This window comes from Tympanuchus pallidicinctus, unplaced genomic scaffold (assembly GCF_026119805.1).
Source record: "Tympanuchus pallidicinctus isolate F22 unplaced genomic scaffold, pur_lepc_1.0 scaffold1, whole genome shotgun sequence".
NCBI classification, from domain to species: Eukaryota; Metazoa; Chordata; class Aves; order Galliformes; family Phasianidae; genus Tympanuchus; species Tympanuchus pallidicinctus.
Genome location: NW_026294618.1, coordinates 56,055,828 through 56,074,367, shown reverse-complemented (window position 1 = coordinate 56,074,367; position 18,540 = coordinate 56,055,828). Strand labels below are relative to the sequence as shown.

At 36.5% G+C, this 18,540-nt stretch overlaps 2 protein-coding genes across 8 annotated transcripts in view; one reads left to right on the top strand and one right to left on the bottom strand.

The window, feature by feature from the left end:
• Positions 1-12,367, bottom strand: part of LOC128076816 (uncharacterized) — a 104,339-nt gene extending 91,972 nt beyond the window's left edge. Inside the window, exon 1 of the mRNA XM_052675023.1 lies at positions 12,313-12,367. The gene's annotated coding sequence lies outside the window, so the exon portion shown is untranslated. The remainder of the gene's footprint in view (positions 1-12,312) is intronic.
• The window catches only part of REPS1 (RALBP1 associated Eps domain containing 1), a 63,041-nt gene that overhangs the window by 17,860 nt on the left and 26,641 nt on the right, over positions 1-18,540 (top strand). For all 7 annotated transcript variants that reach the window (XM_052674611.1, XM_052674604.1, XM_052674602.1 and 4 more), the window contains exons 2-4: positions 81-204; positions 3,317-3,513; positions 14,145-14,298. In XM_052674611.1, the coding sequence (XP_052530571.1) occupies positions 81-204; positions 3,317-3,513; positions 14,145-14,298 (475 nt within the window). The remainder of the gene's footprint in view (positions 1-80; positions 205-3,316; positions 3,514-14,144; positions 14,299-18,540) is intronic.

Here is an 18,540-nt window from a genome sequence, read left to right as displayed (position 1 = left end):
TTCTGAATATATGAAATTGCCTCTTTAAAGCAATTTGTATTTTTAAGTTTCCTCACAGAATTAACTGTGTTTCATTGCAGATTATGGAGCTCTGCGGTGCAACAAGACTTGGCTATTTTGGAAGAAGTCAATTTTATATTGCTTTGAAACTCGTTGCTGTGGCCCAGTCAGGTCTCCCTCTAAGAGTGGAAAGCTTAAATACAGGTAAAGCAAAGGAGAGGAAGTGGGTTGGTTTCGAGTTGTACTTTGCTTACGGATTCTGGGAGAGCAATCTTGTAAATTAATGTGGTTTGTCTTTCTGTACACATTGATAATCTAAAAATACCAGTTGTGGAAAGACTGAAGCAATCTGTTCTTAAGCAGTAAATGTAAGATGAGGTACCTTACCTCCTGTTCATTGAGGTAAGTACTGTTATCATAGGCCAAGTGGACAAATTCTACTGACTATTGTGTGGAGTACAAGTTGATTCTGCAGACAATCGTGTGATAACTTGTACGCTGTACCCACTGAATAAAGTATTAATTGGAGCAATGAAAATTTGAAGGCGAAGGGGAATGTAGCATTTGCATGCTTTTGTACTTGCTGAGTTTTTAGAACCTTGATAGTAACAAATGCAAATTTTTCCAAGAATATAGATTAAGCCAAGTAAGTAAGGAGAATACAGTAAAAACAATCTAATAGCTTTCTCAAATACTTCAGTCCTATGAAGAAGTAAAGAATCATCGCATGCTTTAGAGTTATGTTTGTTATAGGCTTCTACAAACAGTTTATACTACTTCTATGTTTCTGTAGCTTTTTGGAAAAGTGCATGGTTTTATTCAACACTTTGCTAGCATTGAAGTTCCTTTCTGCTCATAAATCACCATACTTATAAGCTGTTTCACTAGTTCTTGAGCTGAATGTTCCAAAGTTCTAAAACTTTGGCAAATTGTAGCAGAATGCCCTAGAATCAGTGAGTTGGAAAAAGGACCTTCAATTCCTAATATCTGATAAAACTAACTTGATAAACAATGGTGGGATTTCTCATCAAATGCCCATGAAAGAAGACAAATACTACGATCTCTGTATGTAACTTATTTCCATGCTTTTGTGTGCTCAATTTATTTTAATGTAAGGTAGCTTAACTGAGATTATTAATACAAAAAAAAAAAAAAAAAAAAAAAAGCTTGGGTTGTATCAGAGGAAACTTGAAGAAAGGCATCAAAATGAAGTACAGAACTAATTCCAAAAAATGAAAATTGGAATTTGTGATGGAATACATTTCTTTGATTTATTGCAGAGCTAGAAATACTTGTCATGTTTTCTAGACTTCTAGGAGTAATTTTCTGTAGCTCGTTCCAAACCTACTAAATACAACAAGTATAATCGACAGAACATTTATTTTTACCCTAGCTGTTTTTAGCTTTGGTTGTCTGTTGCCTTGGTTGCAGTGATTCTAGTCTTCTCCATGAAGTCCCTGCTCCTAGAGTAGTTCGAGAAATTTTGCTGCAGCTACTAAATAGATAAAATATAGCAGGCTGAAAGATTCATAATGATTCCGAGCTTGGGTTACCTTCCTTTGAGAATTATGGTTCAGTAGCCTGGTCAGCAGAGCTCTATCCACAGTCCATCTGCAGGAAGGCTTGAAGAGGAATTGTTAGAGCCATCCTTTATGCTCTTTTTCTCTTCAAAGTGAAATATTTAAAGATTTTACTTCAAGATGACTTTTTATTTATGTAAACTATGCATATTTCTTATGCAGTGGTTGTCTTTTTCACTATTCTATGTTTTCTCTTCCTTTCCTTTTCCTTTTGCTCTTTGGTTTCCTGCATTCCTCTTCAGCAGGCAGGAGGCTGGTTTTATGTGAATTACTGAGTGCAGACTACAGACAAATTTGGGGTTCTAAGTCCTTTTAAAGTAATTATTATCCAGTTGATTTTCAATTAACCAAGTGCTTTTATGATTACACAGATGTAGTTTACTAAAAATACTGGCTTTAATTATTATATTACAAGCTTCTAAATCTGGCTGTTTGGTTTGTTTGTTATTTTTGCTGTCCCAGCAAATTTTCCTTCCAGTAAGCTAAAAATTGAGACGTTAATGAGCGGTGTCTGTTCAGAAGTAATGTTTGTTTTCTAAGTATAAAATGCTGGTTTTGGTGGAAGAAAATGTTAATAAAGATGTGGGCCTGAGAAATGCAGAGAACTTTTATAAATTTTTCTAATTTAATATCATATTTCCATTAATAACTACTGTAGCATTTGTAATTCAAGGATTTCTGAATTATAACAAATGTAATGTTAAAATGTGATTTTCTGCTGTTATGGGGAAAAATCAGAAGAGAAGTAAAAGATGGCATTTTTTTTCGGTTGCCATGTAAAAGTTCAGTAGTACAGTAAGAACGAATTTGTATTATCTAGTCTTGTTTTTAAAGATGACAATGCTGTGTTTTCTGTTCCTGGTGAGCTTTGGATGTTATTTTGTGAGATAGTGCTAGATACCTCATGCCAAAACCTTATGTTGAAGCAACCAGTAGACTCAAAATAGAATTCCCTTGTATCAGAAGTTCTAGTGTTCTATGTAATCTTCATATAGCGATCCAGGGGAGGAATTGAACTTCACCCGTACTCTAAATTGCTTTTCCAACACAGCAAAGATGAGTAATCTGTGTGGCAAATTCAGTTTATTTTGATTCACAGTGGACTATTGAGAAATCTGGTTGGGATTCAGAAAAATGGTACAGGTCTTTAGTGAGAGATAGAACACTTCTATAGTTGTAAACCATAAAGCTAAGGACTTTCTGCTTTGGTTTTTGTTGTTTTTTTTTTTTGTTTGTTTTTTGGTAGGAAATTTTTGTAGAAGGTTAGGTGTTCTTTTTAAAAAAATTAATTGATAGTGGAATATTCCCAGTTGTATTCCATTAAAACAACTAGTTCAGCTTCTCATATAGAAAGGTGTGCACACACATGTTCAAGCAATATTTGCCATCTTTTTAATAAGGCTAAATTGTACTGTCTACTATAAATGCAACTGTGACAACAGCTAGATTGGATGATTGCTACTGCATTTTGTGCAGACTTATAGTGATAAGTGTTAAGTTTATAGAGCTATGTGAAGTCTTGTATTAGAACTTGAGTAGCAGGAACACGAAGTATGATGCAGAAAAGGCACTTGCTGTTTTCTGACTAGAAGGGGTTGGTGGTAACAACAGTCCTGATGTCTAAGTAATCGAGGCACGCGTGAAATTTCAACTACAAAAAAAAGTGCATGTTTTATTTTTAAAATTCATACTTGTATACAGTAAATGGCCTGCTCTCTTTTTCTTTGTTTAAACAGTGAAGGATCTCCCTCTTCCCAGATTTGTTGTGTCAAAAAATGAACAAGAATCAAGACACACGGCCTTGTATTCTTCAGATGCTGATAATTCAGCTTCTTATTCAGGTGTGATTCCTCCTCCACCTGGCAGGATACAAGTCAAAAAAGGCTCTGTGAGCCATGATGCAGTTCAGCAACGTACATCAAGTGATCAACAGGTAAATAAACTTTAGAGATTTAATGGGACTCTTAACCACTAATCTGCTGCATAGGTATCAGTCTGATAGTGTTTCTTAACTCTGTTACTTTCAATGTAGTTTCTTTAAAAAAAATAATTGAAAACATACTGTGTGTGTAAATAGTGCATACACATCTGTAATATTTGCATGTAGGAGGTTTTTTTAACGCGTTCTTATATGTTTGAAATATTGGTGGTAATTGAGACAGGAAAAAAAAGAAGAAATATGTAGGATATGATAACTATCATTTTGTAATCATTACAATACTATTGCCTAATTTATCAGAGTTCACATCAGCTTCCTGGTCTTCACAACAGTGTTACTGAGTGCCATGGAAGACTGGATGTCTAGTCCTTCAATATGCTGTCATACCTTTAAACCTGAAATACTTCATTTAGAAAAACCTCACAGTGACTTTTCTCTGCCTTACGTGCTATTGTTCAGGATTTTGATTGTTAATTAGAGAAGGTGAGAGCCAGAAATAGCAGTTGCACAGAAGTTTTTGTGTAGTTTTTCCTTGTATTATAATGATGAAAAAACTGTTTTCCTTTTGCTCACTAGTTCTCTCATGCTCAGCTAGTTCATCTTCAGGATATCTGAATAAAAGAAAACTGTACAGGCTTGCGGCTTTGTGCTTCTTCACAATTCTTTGTTATTTAGTCTTTATGTTCGCTTTCCATGGAGAAATTTTTTTGTGACAGTCCTTTTTACCAAAGCAAGAACACTATATTTGAATACTGTGTTTTGCTGGGAGTTTGTATCTGTGTGTAGCTGTTGAACGCCCTGTTTTTTTTCCTCTATGGTATGCTCTTTCCTGGGCTGATTTTGTTGAGAATCAAGGAACTTTGAAATGTTTCTTATATTCATTAGGAGTCAAAGAATTCACTCATAAACATTTGTTAATCTCTTTGGAGTAGTCCAGGCTAACCCAATTGAAAACCAAAACGTAAATTGGCAGAGGCCATCTGTAATCAGTGGTGGTCACTTCCTGACCTTCCTGGTCAGTTCCAGACTGGAAGTGGAGACAGTAATGAAATGAGCTCTTACAGTAGATCTGAAGATAGCTTGTTTTTGTTTGGCTTTAGGGAGGTGTGTTTGAAATACAGTCCTAGAGAGGTCTATGATCCGTTTATCTGACGATGGGATTTTAGGTAGATTTGATACTTGTATGCTTGTATCCATTTTTGAATTCTAGTGAATGACTGAAATTTAAAACAGGAATCTGTCCTGGTGTGACTTCAAAGCAACAAAGTCTGGTGTTTGTGATCTCAAGTTCTGACAGAAGAAGCCACATATTCACAAAGGCATATAAGGACCCAAATTTCAGTTTGCTGACTTGGCTTTTTTAAGCACCTTGGTATCTCTGTGCACGGTATTACCAAAATAAAGAAGCCCTGTGTACAAGTGCTTTGAGAGATCTATACCAGAAAATAGTCTCTTGAACTAAATGTAGCTCAATACATCATTGAATCCAACAGTTTTAAGTTGTATTCAGAACATCAGGGAAGTACTGTCAGATTTTGTACCCAGTTATAAAACTACATCTTCTGTTGTTGGTTCTTACGTTTCTGACTGTATAACAAATCTGTTCAAGCTGCCTCATCTTGGTCTAATGTTTATTTTCGGGACATTATGTTAGAGTGATGCAGAGGATTTGAATCCCCTTAGACTGAGAATGGGATTGATACCCCCCCAGGTTTCTCACTTAACCATATAAATAGTAATTGTTTGAGTGTTTGTTTGTTGGTGTGGTTTTTTTTGTTTGTTTGTTTGTTTTTTTTTACCCCAAATTGAATAATAAATAACTAGAGGACATTTTTTTTCCTAGAAATTGCTGATCAAGTTGTCTTTACCTGGAGATAATGCTTGGGTTTGTTATATGTAGAAGGAGGTCCAGACAAGTTACATGCCATCTTTTTCAAGATCAAAGCTACTGAAGGTTGAGAAACAAATTATAGCACATCATTTTCCTAGAGGCCACTTTTCTTTCTGGAGGAATTAAAGTGTCTTGATTATATCCTTCACTTATAGAACTTGTCACTTCGTTGTTAGATAGTCTAGTAATGGCTCTGAAATTTTGATTTTTTTCTTAAACTATATACTGGCTTTGGCAATATACCCATCACTTCGAAGTGTTTTGATTTCATGAAGTACTCTTGACTAAAATATTGAAGTGAAATCGTGTACTGTCTTGGCCCTGATCTTTAAAGGATGGTTACATTCATGTGCCATTTTCTATGTTGTGAAATGTCACATAGATTAATATTTCATAATTACAGGTAGCTTATGTAAAAGAATTTCACTTAGGGTGTTGTGTGCTGAAATATAGAAAACTTTTTCTTTATTGATACATTAGTTTAACAGTGTTATTATTATCAATGCATTGTTTGGAGCTTTACTCAGATACAGCAAGGTATCAGGAAATTGAAATCAAGTTCTATTTCCAGACAGGAGCTACAAATGAGGTTTCTTTTACACTAAGTACAGGGCAAATGCAGGAACATTGTTTTTTTCTGTTGCTATTTCTGTGGTGTGTTTTTTAGTTTATGATGGTGTTATGTAAACGGAGCACTAGTCAGAAGTTTCTATCTTCTCTAATATTGGTGGTATGCATAATAGATGACAGAAGTCACACTCAGCTGTCATGGAATTTATTGAACTGATTCTAAGAGTAAAGACAACTGATGAAAGAAACCTTTACTATCTAAATGGTGTGTTGACTGCACGCCTTACTGGACATAAAACACTGGGAGGAAACAGGTTTTTCTACTGGTGTCATTTCTTGTTGCCAAATAGACAATAAGCAGATCAAAACTGCTGTCACTGTGACATCTGCATGAGCAGTTTTGTTCACGTGGTTGTGTTAGTCGTGGACTGTATACATAGTTTTGTACGTGGGTAATGGCAGCTATACTACTAAACTTTTAAATTAGGCCAACCTTGAGAAACTGGCTTCTGCCAAGTTCTTGTGCATTTTTATTTTTTTTTAAAACCTCCTAGTAAGTTTAGGACCTTTTGATGCCTTTTTGAACATTTTTAAAGGAGTAATAAATGTTCTGAAAGCCATCTCATACAAAATAATCCCTAATCAAAATGTTGCTGCTTCTTCCCTCTTCTAAAACTAATTTACCTATGAATAAAAGCTCTCAGTGTCAGTCTTTTAGATGCTACCTTTGCATGCTTTGCATTTTGTTGTTAAAATCAAAGCAGATAATTTTTTAGTGTCTTTGAATGTGATCCAGATAGTGAGCCAGCTACCACTTTAGGATACTTTTACTTGGTTTGCAGCCTTTTTCAGGATAGGGACAAGAACTAGATTGAATTGGTAATGGCTCTACCAGCTAAAAACTATGTACGTAGCAAATGCTGTAAGGTGAAACATTGCTGTGTCCAGATTAAAATAAAATGTAAAGCTGAAGGTACGTATCTTTCTTATATGTGCATTAAACATAACGCTTAAAAAGCCAGATTGTGTTGAACTATTGCCATATCAGTGCAGCTCAAAATTGGCACACGTGGATATTGGATCACTTCAACATTTGTAACTACATGGGAAGTTGTGGGATGTTTTTCTAAGGTTTGCCAATAAAGCATTTCTCTTAGATTTTGTTTAGTAGATCTAACAGGTAATTCCAGATAAAAATAGATGATATTAAATAAATTGCTTAGGAGCATAAAGCTTAAAAAAACCTCTTTTGTCACTGAGTCTGAGTTGTTATTTTGCAACTTGGATTTATGTATTAGTATTCCAATTGTTGGAATTCTCTCTTATGGCACCACACTGAAATATATTGAAGTTCAGGTCAAATGTTGAGCAATTCCTTGTCTGGAAAATCATCATTCCTCTGTTGTCATGTGCAATTGTAATAGATAATTATTTTTTTAAAAAACAATCAGGATTCTCTCTTAAAACAGACATTTTATCTGCATTGTCAGTGTTGGGGAAAACTGTTCCTACATCTTAATGGGAATATAGCGAGATATTAGTGGGAATTTAGAATTCCCGCTTAACTCTCCTCGGGTCAGGTATTACCTGTTATTTTAACAACTTTGTCTTTAGTTTTTCCTGCAGAACCCCACCAGTATTTACTAGAAAACCATTGTATTCTCCCTTAGATTCATTTTGCTTAACAAAATCGCTCACGGTAATCCTTGTAATCCTTCTTTGCCCTTGATCCAGTTTGAATTTATTCTTATTGAAATTACCTGACCAGACTTACAGTTCTAGTTTCAAATGAGATCTCACCAGTATTAGTATTATTTCATAAATTACTTCCTACGTTCTGATGAGTTTCTCACCTCATATGTCTTAGCAGCTGTGGAGAGAGCAGATCTGTCATATTGTCATAATAGTGGTCTGACAGTTGAGCTATGCATCCAGTCTTCTACTTTCAATTGGTTGCTTCTCATTATTCATTTCACTGTTAATTTCTATTCTTTGAGAAACTGTTTTGTACTTGATATTTTGATAGTGCAGTTATCTCTGTCCTCAAAATAATCTATTCTTATAATGCCTCCTTCACATTTCCTGTCAAAATTCATTAGTACGCTACTTAGTGTGTATAAGCATTTACCTGCGGTGTCAAGTTAGGTCACTCCCCAAAAGAGTCTTTCAGCAGCATTACTAGAAAATTCACTTCAGTCATATGGTTCTCATGCTGATGTGGTTCATTCTGTAGCCATTTCTTTTGCAACTTAGATTCTTATTGGAATTATCTTGACTGGCACCACAGTGAAGTGTACCAAAGTTCAGGTTGAACTCAGTGCAATTCCTTGTCTCAAAATTTTTGAAGAAACTTGAGTAAAATTTCTGGTGCTGTGATTTATCTCCTCTCCTTTTCTCTGGGTTTTTAATTGCCTTCTTCAAAACTAAAACTTCTCAGACTGTTGAGGTCCAACAAGTTTCCAGTTGGCTGAACCACACATTCCAATCTAAAGAATGTATAGTGCTTCTTTTAGAGAAGCTCGCATTGAATCTTGAACTATTTTATTCTTCAATATGAGTCCAAGTTGATTACAAAACCATGGGTTCTGGAATGCAATTACCATCTCTAGCACAATCTTTCTTCATAATGGATCTGTTCCCTGACTCTTATGCAGGCTGTGTGGTGTCAGGACCTGGACCACAACACCCTTAGACCTACCCTTCGGATACCATGTCTGGCTTCATTGTCTCTGGAGTTCTCCTTAGGAGGCTTTCTTCTGGCCTGAGGTGTGAGATCCAGGAAAAGGTTTATAATCCCTTTTGACTCATGTATGCTTGCCATTTCCTTTTGAGGTTAAGATCACTCCAGTGTTGCTTTAGTATGGTATTGTGTTGCCTTACACCAGTTTGACTTACATTCACTACAGTTCTTCTTTTGGAACCATATATTATAACACCTTTATTTGATTAGCACCTTGTTTTTAGTTACTGCTCATCATTCCAAAAAGGTCCAAGTTCAAGTCTTTCATAGTGTCTAGTAATTCCAGTTTAACAAAAATCATGTTTTTTTAACAACTCAGGTTAAATCTATTATTTTAATGCAATTTTATTTTTAAGATGAATTACTTGATTTTTTTTGCCTGTTAACTGTAACCTTATTTTTTTTATAATTAGTTATTAAGAATGTTCTTATTGATTTGATTTAATGTTAAGATGTTGGTTAATTATCTATACCAGCTTGCTTTTATTTACATCTCTTTATCTTTTCTCCAGTAATGTAGCAATAAATAAGAGTAGAAAGAAGAATGTTATAACTACTATTGCTTTTATTAGGTTTTGCTTGGATAGAAATTAAATCTTATTCTAAATGTTTTAATGGAATTGTGATGAAAGTGTTAAAACAGTTTAGCAAAATAGGATTTTAATAGTAGGTAATTTAATAAATGATACATTGACTACAGTATGCAGATGGGTAAAATTGCTACAGTTCCAAAGAGATTAGATGGGTAACTTCTGTTAAATATGATGATATTGCACTGAGTTATCATTGTCCTGAAGTTACAGATCTGTTGCAATTGGTACATATTAGGATTTGGAAGAGTGCTCCAGGTAGGTACTGTATCGTAATGCTCTTAAGAAAAATTAATCATGGATATTTCAGGCTTTTAAGGTTAGTTTCCTTTAGTAATAGATTGGATGGATGAGAATGAACATACCATTTTCTCAACTGCAGCATATGCTCTCATAAATAGCACATTTTGAGAGTTTGTACAATTGAGAAACAAAGGTTGCATTAATGGAGCCTGTTTACTAAAGCTGGAAGCCTGGTGCAAAATCAAAGCAGAAACTTTGTACAGCAAACCACGTTTTCTTAGGCGTGAGTGTATTAAAGTTGTAACTTCTTTTTATCAACTGAAAAGGCATGTATACACCTACTAGTTCACATACACGCACATGTGCTGAATTAACCAATATGTAGTTCATTTCAGTAAATCTTTTCCACGACTATTATTGCATTTAAGTCAATGTTCCTACAGTTCTACCTTTTCGGTCTTTCCTGGCCTGCATCTTCCTTCTTTACACTCGCATCAAATCATCAGTATTTTGGCTAAGCCATTTATATATACAATATATACATTTTAAAGGTGTTCAGATGCCTTTGGCTTCTATAGGCTTGCTCAATGGTTGTGAGGAGTGGTGTGAGGGAAGAGCTGGGGGTAAGAGCTGGGGATACACAGGAATGTTGCCAGAGTAAGGCTGTGTTAAGTAGGTTGAAAATGTTTTGGAAATATCTCGTGATGAAGCTGAAGTTGTGGTAAGTTTTTCCAGAAGCTTTTTGACATCAGATTTATTTGCATATTTTCTTCTGTTTAATAATTTCGAAGTCCATAAAGCTAAAGTTCTAGATTAATTGTGGGAAATCTGTAGATATTTATAATTCTGATATAACATTGACTGGTACACTGTGAACAAGGTTAACCATTATGCTTCTCTTGCTCCATGTTATCTGTTTACCTTCATTACATACTCTATAGAATTACATGAAAAGCAAATGTTTAGAAGAATAAGCTGAATATCATATTTACAATAGCTTGAGCATTATGACTGAATAGTGACAGTTGTCACGTTCCTTAGGGCAAGGCTGCTTCACAAGGGCAGTGTGCGAAAAGTAGATGTTCACATCCAGTTACTAGAAGTAGTGAATGGGTTTCCTTTATATAGGCTATCGTGCATTTGTCTGCTTCAGGATTTCTTCTGTGTCCTTTTGGATCGTCTAACTTTCTGGAATAAAAATACCAGAGCAAATTAAAAATGTCTGTGACCAAGCATAGCAGTCCCTAGGCTTACTCATGGTCTTTAGTCTAAAAATTCAAATATCTTTCAAATTTTTTTTGATTTTAAAAATGGCCTCATAACAATGGAAAGAAGGAGGTTGTCGTTATCATCAGTGGTGCATCATCGTGGCTCTCCAAGAACCTATTGCTCTGTTGTTCTAAGTGGACTAACCATTCAACCTCATTTCTAGCTTCCAGAATGCCATTTGCAGCCTGGAAGCTAGAAATGAGGTTGAATGGTTATTCCACTAACCGTACCCTGGCTCCTTCTAATCACTGTCCCATGTACCATAAAAGTAAGAATGTACTATCACTTATAATTTCATGTCAAGTAAGATGCTAAGAAGCAGCAAATTTCAGTGTGGTGAGTAACTGCCATAATAATCTTGTCTGGTAGACATATTGTGGAAAATGGTGACTGTGCAATTGGTTGGTCCCTGAATTAAAAATGTAAATGAATTTTTACTGCTCTCAGCCACTGTTTGCAAATATATGTGGGCACCAGTTTAAATACTCTCAGTGAAATACTGGAAATCACAGAGTCACAGAATTGTAGGGGTTGGAAGGGACCTCCAGAGATCATCGAGTCCAACCCCCCTGCCAAAGCAGGTTCCCTACAGCAGGTCGCACAGGTCGGCATCCAGGCAGGTCTCGAACATCTCCAGAGAAGGAGACTCCACCACCTCCCTGGGCAGCCTGTTCCAGTGCTCCGTCACCTCACTGTAAAGAAGTTCTTGCACACATTTGTGCGGAACTTCCTATGCTGCAGTTTCCAGCCGCTTCCCCTTGTCCTGCCTCAACTCACCACTGAAAAGAGACAGGCCTCACCACTATGGCCCCTACACTTCAGATATTTATGAATCTGGATCAGGTCCCCTCTCAGTCTTCTTTTCTCAAGGCTGAACAGACCCAGTTCACTCAGCCTTTCCTCATAGCAGAGATGCTCCAGGCCCTTCACCATCTTTGTGGCCCTCCGCTGGACTCTTTCCAAGAGATCCCTGTCTTTTTTGTACTGGGGAGCCCAGAACTGGATGCAGTACTCCAGATGCGGCCTTACCAGGGCAGAGTAGAGGGGGAGGATCACCTCCTTTGACCTGCTGGCCACGCTCTTTTTAATGCACCCCAGTAAGCCATTGGCCTTTTTGGCCACAAGGGCACACTGCTGGCTCATGGCCAACCTGTCATCCACCAGGACACTCAGGTCCCTCTCTGCAGAGCTCCTCTCCAGCAGCTCATCCCCCAGCCTGTATTGGTGCATGCAATTATTCCTCCCTAGGTGTAAGACTTTACACTTGCTTTTGTTGTACCTCATCTGGTTTCTTACTGCCCAGCTCTCCAGCCTGTCCAGGTCTTGCTGAATGGCAGCACAGCCTTCAGGCGTGTCAGCCAATCCTCCCAACTTCGTATCATCAGCAAACTTGTTGAGGGTGGCCACTATCCCCTCATCAAGGTCATCGATGAAGATGTTGAACAAGACCAGACCCAGCACCGACCCCTGAGGAACACCACTGGTTACAGGTCTCCAGCCAGACTCTGCATCACCAACGACGACCCTCTGCTCTCCGCCAGTCCGCCAGTTCTCAACCCACCTCACTGTCCACTCATCTATCCCACACTTCCTCAGCTTTGTTATAAGGATGTTTTGGGAAACAGTATCAAATGCCTTTCTAAAATCAAGGTAGACTACATCTACCACTCTTTCCCCATCCACCCAACATGCAACAACATCATGGAAGGCCACCAGGTTGGTCGAGCACGACCTCCCCTTGGTGAACCCATGCTGACTACTCCTGATAACCTTTTCTCCCAGTTCTCTGTAGATGGCATCCAGCACAAGCTGTTCCATGAAATGATGTGGTCTAGGAGCTTTAATAAAAGAAATCTGACTCAGCGGTCCTGATTTTTAGCAAGTACCTCAATTGCAGAATTGACCATGCTGGCCCCATTTCCCAGTAAGACAGAAATCAAAGGAAAAGAAGGGGGAGAGGGAGAGGTTACATCAACACATTAGAAACTAATCTGTCATCATGATCTTTAAACTTTGTTAGATGTGTGTAGTTTTAGTATGTACCTTGCTTGGAAAAAAGCTAGTTTTATGGCACTTTGATTCTTATAGACGTAATGTTGTTGTTATAAGACAAAGTGGCCTTTGAATATTTGGCAAAGTAAATCAGGTTTTGTGAATCGTGGAAACCTATAGTCAATCTGTCTGTAGTATTTGATAGCACGTTAGCAGTTGTTAGGAAGCTATTTCCTGGTTATATTCATGTGGCTTTCAGTTTATTTGGATAGCTGTCTGTGAAACTAGTAGGAGTTATGTTATTGTATACATTCATGTGTGTTAGTAAATCCTTGAAATTATTTAGATTGTGTACCTTGTGGTGAATTGGAAAGGTAAATAAAGGTTATATCACTTAATATAATCAGGCAAAAGAGTTCCAGACATATATTTTTGTCTACTGCTGAAATAGATATTGAGATTTGTAGCACGTTTACTTCCCAGGAAATTCAGAGCTGAATCTTGCCTTCTTGTTGTACTTGTTTTCACCTGCTAGTTTAGCTTAAGTTGAGAGGCATAGCAATCTAATTGCAAAATTACTTTCTATGATATAAATACTTCATTCCGTGTATTTCTTTCATTATTTCCTTCCAAGTGGAATTATCTGGTAATCTGAATGTCTCATGAGAACCGATACACATGTGATTCTGTTTTCCTGTCTGTTCAGGGATGAGATAGAACAACACAGTGTTAAAGAAAATCTTAAGCCTTAAAATTAGGACAGAACTACCTTCTAACCTGTGCAACAAAGAAATATATTATAAAGGACATAATTATTTGGAAAAAAATACAGCTACATTTTCCGCACATTTAAAAATGATGTCTGCTATGTTTTTCAGTGTTTAATTCTGATTTCTTTTTTTGAAAGAAGATAATTTGGATTATGAGTCACTTGATGACAGTTAGGTATGATCATTGCTTGTACAATAAATAACTTTCTTTTGAGATCTGGGTTCAAATGTAACTTCTGTCACAAGTGAAAATGAGTTATTTTTTTTTTTAAGTTTCCTTTGAAACGAAGTCATTTAACTTGGCATTGCTGATGTCCTGAGAATGCCTGCTTAGTTGTGTTGGGTTTTTTTGTTTTTTTTGTCTTTTTTTTTATGAATGTGTCTGGTGCTACTTATGCTGTACCTGACATTTGTTTCCTTTTAATAAGTGCTAAGATTTTTCCTTTTCCAAGTATATTTTAACTATTTTGATGATTGTTTCTAAAAATTATGGTTATGGATAGGCTTTTGTATATTTAGCTATACAGTACAAAACTGAAAAAGTTCCTTTGTTTTATTAGGAGTCCACATCTCCAGTTGTTTCACCACAGCAATCCCCACCAACCTCTCCACACACATGGAGGAAGCACAACCGCCATCCCAGCGGAGGGAATAATGAACGACCTCTTGCTGGACCTGGGCCTTTTTGGGCTCCATTTAGTGAAGCACAACCAGGTATAAATGTCTTCTGTCATGCTTTGACCATAATCCAAAGTCGTGGAATGTAAGACAGTGCATTTCTGTTTTCCAATTCTGGAAACTTGGTTGTAGATTCAAATCTTCATGCTGGTGTCAGCATTGTGGAATCTGTGGCCTTATTTGTGGCAGATCTGTTTTTCAGCGTGGTACAGGAAATGCTTAGTTTGGAGGAAGGGAAGAGTATTAATGTGAAAAGTGGTAATATGAAGCTGATGTCCTATTGACAGGAACTGCCAGCACACCCAGAGATACGAGCAGCTCAAAGGAAGGAGGCAGATAATGTATTATTTGAATTGTTTCTGATGGATCAGATGACTTGTTGAAAAAACTAATTCTCTCAACCTTTCCTTTTTTCTTTAATGTTTCAGCAAATGTAGCTGAAGCTACTGTATCTCAAATGTATCAAAGTAATAGTAATTAATATGACGTACTTATGAGTATCAAAAATGAAACATTTTATAAATTGTAATTTCAGATTGAGGTGTGGTTTGTTGGTTTATTCATTTCAGTCTCGGTATTTTGAAATTGATCATTCAGTATATCCCTTTTTAATGGTTATAAGCATCCCTGGATGACCAGGTGTTCCGTAATAATTGGTTGAATAAAGAAACAAAATGTATCTTCAGTGATATTTAGAAATTAAATTGGTTTTATGCACAGGTTTGATGTGGCTGTTTTTGGTATTATTTGCAAGTATATGCTTGTCAATTTAGAATAAAAAATAAATATTATTAGTTTGCTCATTTGTGTATGCAAGCACTTCTAAGGCTTTAGCCCAGGTGTTCAAACATGCTGTTAGTGATTTTTCAGCAGTTTCTTGTTTTCATTTTTTTTTTTCCTTTGCAAAGTTTTGTTGATCTGATTTTATTGCAAGGTGAAATAGAAGTTTCTTTTCTAGCCTTTTTCTTATGTGCACAATCAAGAACTACTAGAAGGTGTGGAAACTACTCCTCCATTGAAGTGTTCAGTACTGCCCTTCAAAAGTAAAGTTGTAATACCTTGTTAATATTTCATTTTGGCTGCTTTCCATGTGATGTCTATTAGATAATATTTTCAGAAGTCTGAAAATATCATACTGAATTAGCTCAACATACTTGAGTTTTATATTCCATAGTTAAACATATTCTTAGTGTGTTTGAAGTAATTGGAGATACTGTATGAAAATGATTGTCTGTTCTGCCAGTGTTAAGGGTGGACTAGATTTACATATGTAATAAAAATTGGCATCCTTGTTCACTTGATGATTCTATTGCACTGTATTTTGTTGATTTTTCAGCTGTTGTAGACAGTTCTTTATTCTTTTTCCCCCTTCAGCCTACATTTTAAAGAGATGTTTTTGTAGAAAAACAGCTGTTCTGACATTAAGGTACAGAGCAAGATAGACTGTTGGTTACTTACCTTAAAATCAGTTCTGCAAACTCATCTTTATTTTGAAATAAGATGTTTTTGAGTAATCAGATAATTTGCAGGTGACATTACATTATTTCACTAGGGGACTTAAGGCAGGACTGTCTCATTTCACTTGTGATCCAAGAAACATAAGAACCCAGGTCTCTCTGCTTCTATTTCATAGTCTGTGAAACACTGAGAATAATGGTAGATAAAGGAGGTCCCATTTCAAAGCATGGGGCTCTCAAGTGTGATTCTGTTAGATCTAATTAATACATAGCATTGAAATGAAGTTTATGGTTAGGTTAGGTCTTATCTTTGAACGTCTGTCAATTCTATTAAAACCCAGGTCTCTCAGGTCTTCCAATTGTTTAATTTGCATTTAAGGTAAAGCTGTTAAAAATCACTTTATGTCTTGGTTCTGACTTGTCTGATCTGTCTGGTTCTTCTGGATTAATTTTCATGGAACGATAAAGTGGATCACTGAACACCTCATATTAGAAGGTGTTGTGGGTTAACCTTGGTAGATGGCTAAGCACCATACACTTTCACATTCACTCAGTGGTGTGAGGAAGAGGAAAGGAAGAGTAAAAGCAAAAAAAAAAAAAAAACCAAACAAAAAAAACCAACAGCAAAACAACCTTATGGTTTAAGAAAAAACAGTTTGGTAAATGAAAGAAATGAGAAATTATTCAAAGACAATCACCTGCCAGGCCAGTTCCCAAGCAAAAGATTACTGATGCTAAACTGCCTGTTCTTTTTAATGTTTTATTGCTGAGCATGATGCTACGTGGTATGGAATATCTCCTTGATTAGTTTGAGTCATCTGTCTTGTGTCCCCTCTCCGTCTTTGACACACTCCCCTGTCTGTTCACTGAGGGGAACAGAGTAAGAAGCAGGAGGTTGAGAACATGCAAACATTGTTCACCTGTAGCTAAAAAACTGGTGCATTAATCAGTGTTCTAGGTGCAAATTTAGAGCACCATATGAGCTGCTATGAAGAAAATGAATTCAATTCCAAGCAGACTCAATACATAAAGAAACAGAATTAATGTAAAATGAGAACCTCCTGTTCCTGGAGTTACAGAAGAGGATAAAATTATGTTAACTTCAACTCATTTTATATTCCAAGTTCAGTATCTAGAAGCTTGCTGACCATGAGAAACCTGGGAGAAAGAATCCTTTCTCCTGGCTTAACTTCAAATGATTATTGAGTGGTGTGTCGGAATAGAGGCTAGAAATTATTTTGAGTTTCATCCCTTTTTAGTTTGTTTGGACTGGAAGCAGAGCAGAGCATTTATGTGTGTAGTTTGTTTATATTTGTAGTATGGTTTTAAACTAGTCAAAAAGATTAGGTCTTCTGTTCAGTCATGGGACCTCTGCCAGCTTTCTGTGATGTTACCTTCAAGTTTTATTAAATATTTATTTATTCTCACACACAAGAATATGTGTGAGAATTTGCAGTTTCAAGCTATGCTGATTTATTTTCCTTGTTGGGGGCAGTTTTGGTATGACTCATGGAATCAGTAGCCTAGAAACTTCATGGATAGAAATGAAGAACATCTATTGCATTAACAATCCATTTCTCTCTTTAGAGTCCTAAGGTTCTTAAGTTGTTTGCAAGGCACTGAATGGTCTTCTACTTAATACTTCAGTAATTACTGATACTTGGCCTTGTTTAAGCCTTGTTACATAGACATGGTTATTAAGGGAGGGAATTGCTCTAAACCATTTTATTACTGTGCTTGTATTGGTTTTATTCCATCACAAATTAGTGGTAAGGAGTGCTCTTGGTAGTTCATAAGGTTACTTGAAAAATGAATTCTTATAAGGTAAACTCATAGTTTATTTAAAAGTACAAGCAGCTTGTTGTTTAGATAGACCACTTATTATGTTTGTAGATTAAAGTGAAGGGGTAACTTTTATCCCTTAGGAGATTAGATTAGATCATTTTCTGAATTTAACAATGTGGTGGTATTTGAGCTACTGCAGGATAAAGAGCAGCCACAGGAATTCAAGTTATGTCCCCATAGTAAACATTGTGCATTAGACTTCTTCAGCTAATCCTAATCTGATATGTGATAGTCAGTTTTAGGCATGCTCTTTATTCAGCTTTCAGTGGTGTTCTCTGATAAAAGCACACAGGCTTTTGAAATGATTGGCTACCAGCTCATAAGCGCTGACTGTTCTGAGTCTTCCCTGTTATTATTTTCTTCCACTTTCACCTCTACCTCAGTGGTTCCCAGACTGGTTTTTCTAGTTTGAGAAGAAACTGGGGCATGATTATGTCTACTTCAAATGTGAAATAGATGTCATGTTGATGAGTGAGAATTGAGTTATTGGCTGTTTTTATTTCATAACTATATATACATCTAGGTGTCCACAGTTACTAGTAGTCTTTTTGTGTGTGTGTTCTTCAGCCTTCCCATCCTATGTCCTAAAAAAATCTGCATAACAAGAACAATAAAACAAGTGTTCTTGGGATGATTGAAGAGGGAAGGAGAAAGGAAATAGCTCTTGTTGTATGTGTGAAGTACTTGGAAGTTATGACAATTTGGTACTACTGGTATTCCTGTTGCTATGCTAGTACTACCATGGAGAAAGTACTGTGCAAATGGGGTACAGACTGAACTGTAGTAAAGCTGTTTGAACAAATCAGGACAGGAATGAAATCCAAAAACAACATTTTGGTAATAATTCCAGTGGCTGAAGGGCAGAGGAGGAAAGCTGTTTTTACGCAAGTAAACTTGGAGTGTAGCATTTTCATAGGAGGAATGGGAGGGACTTGCCTGATTCTCACTGTCTGCTTGCCCTGTGCTTAGAGAGAAC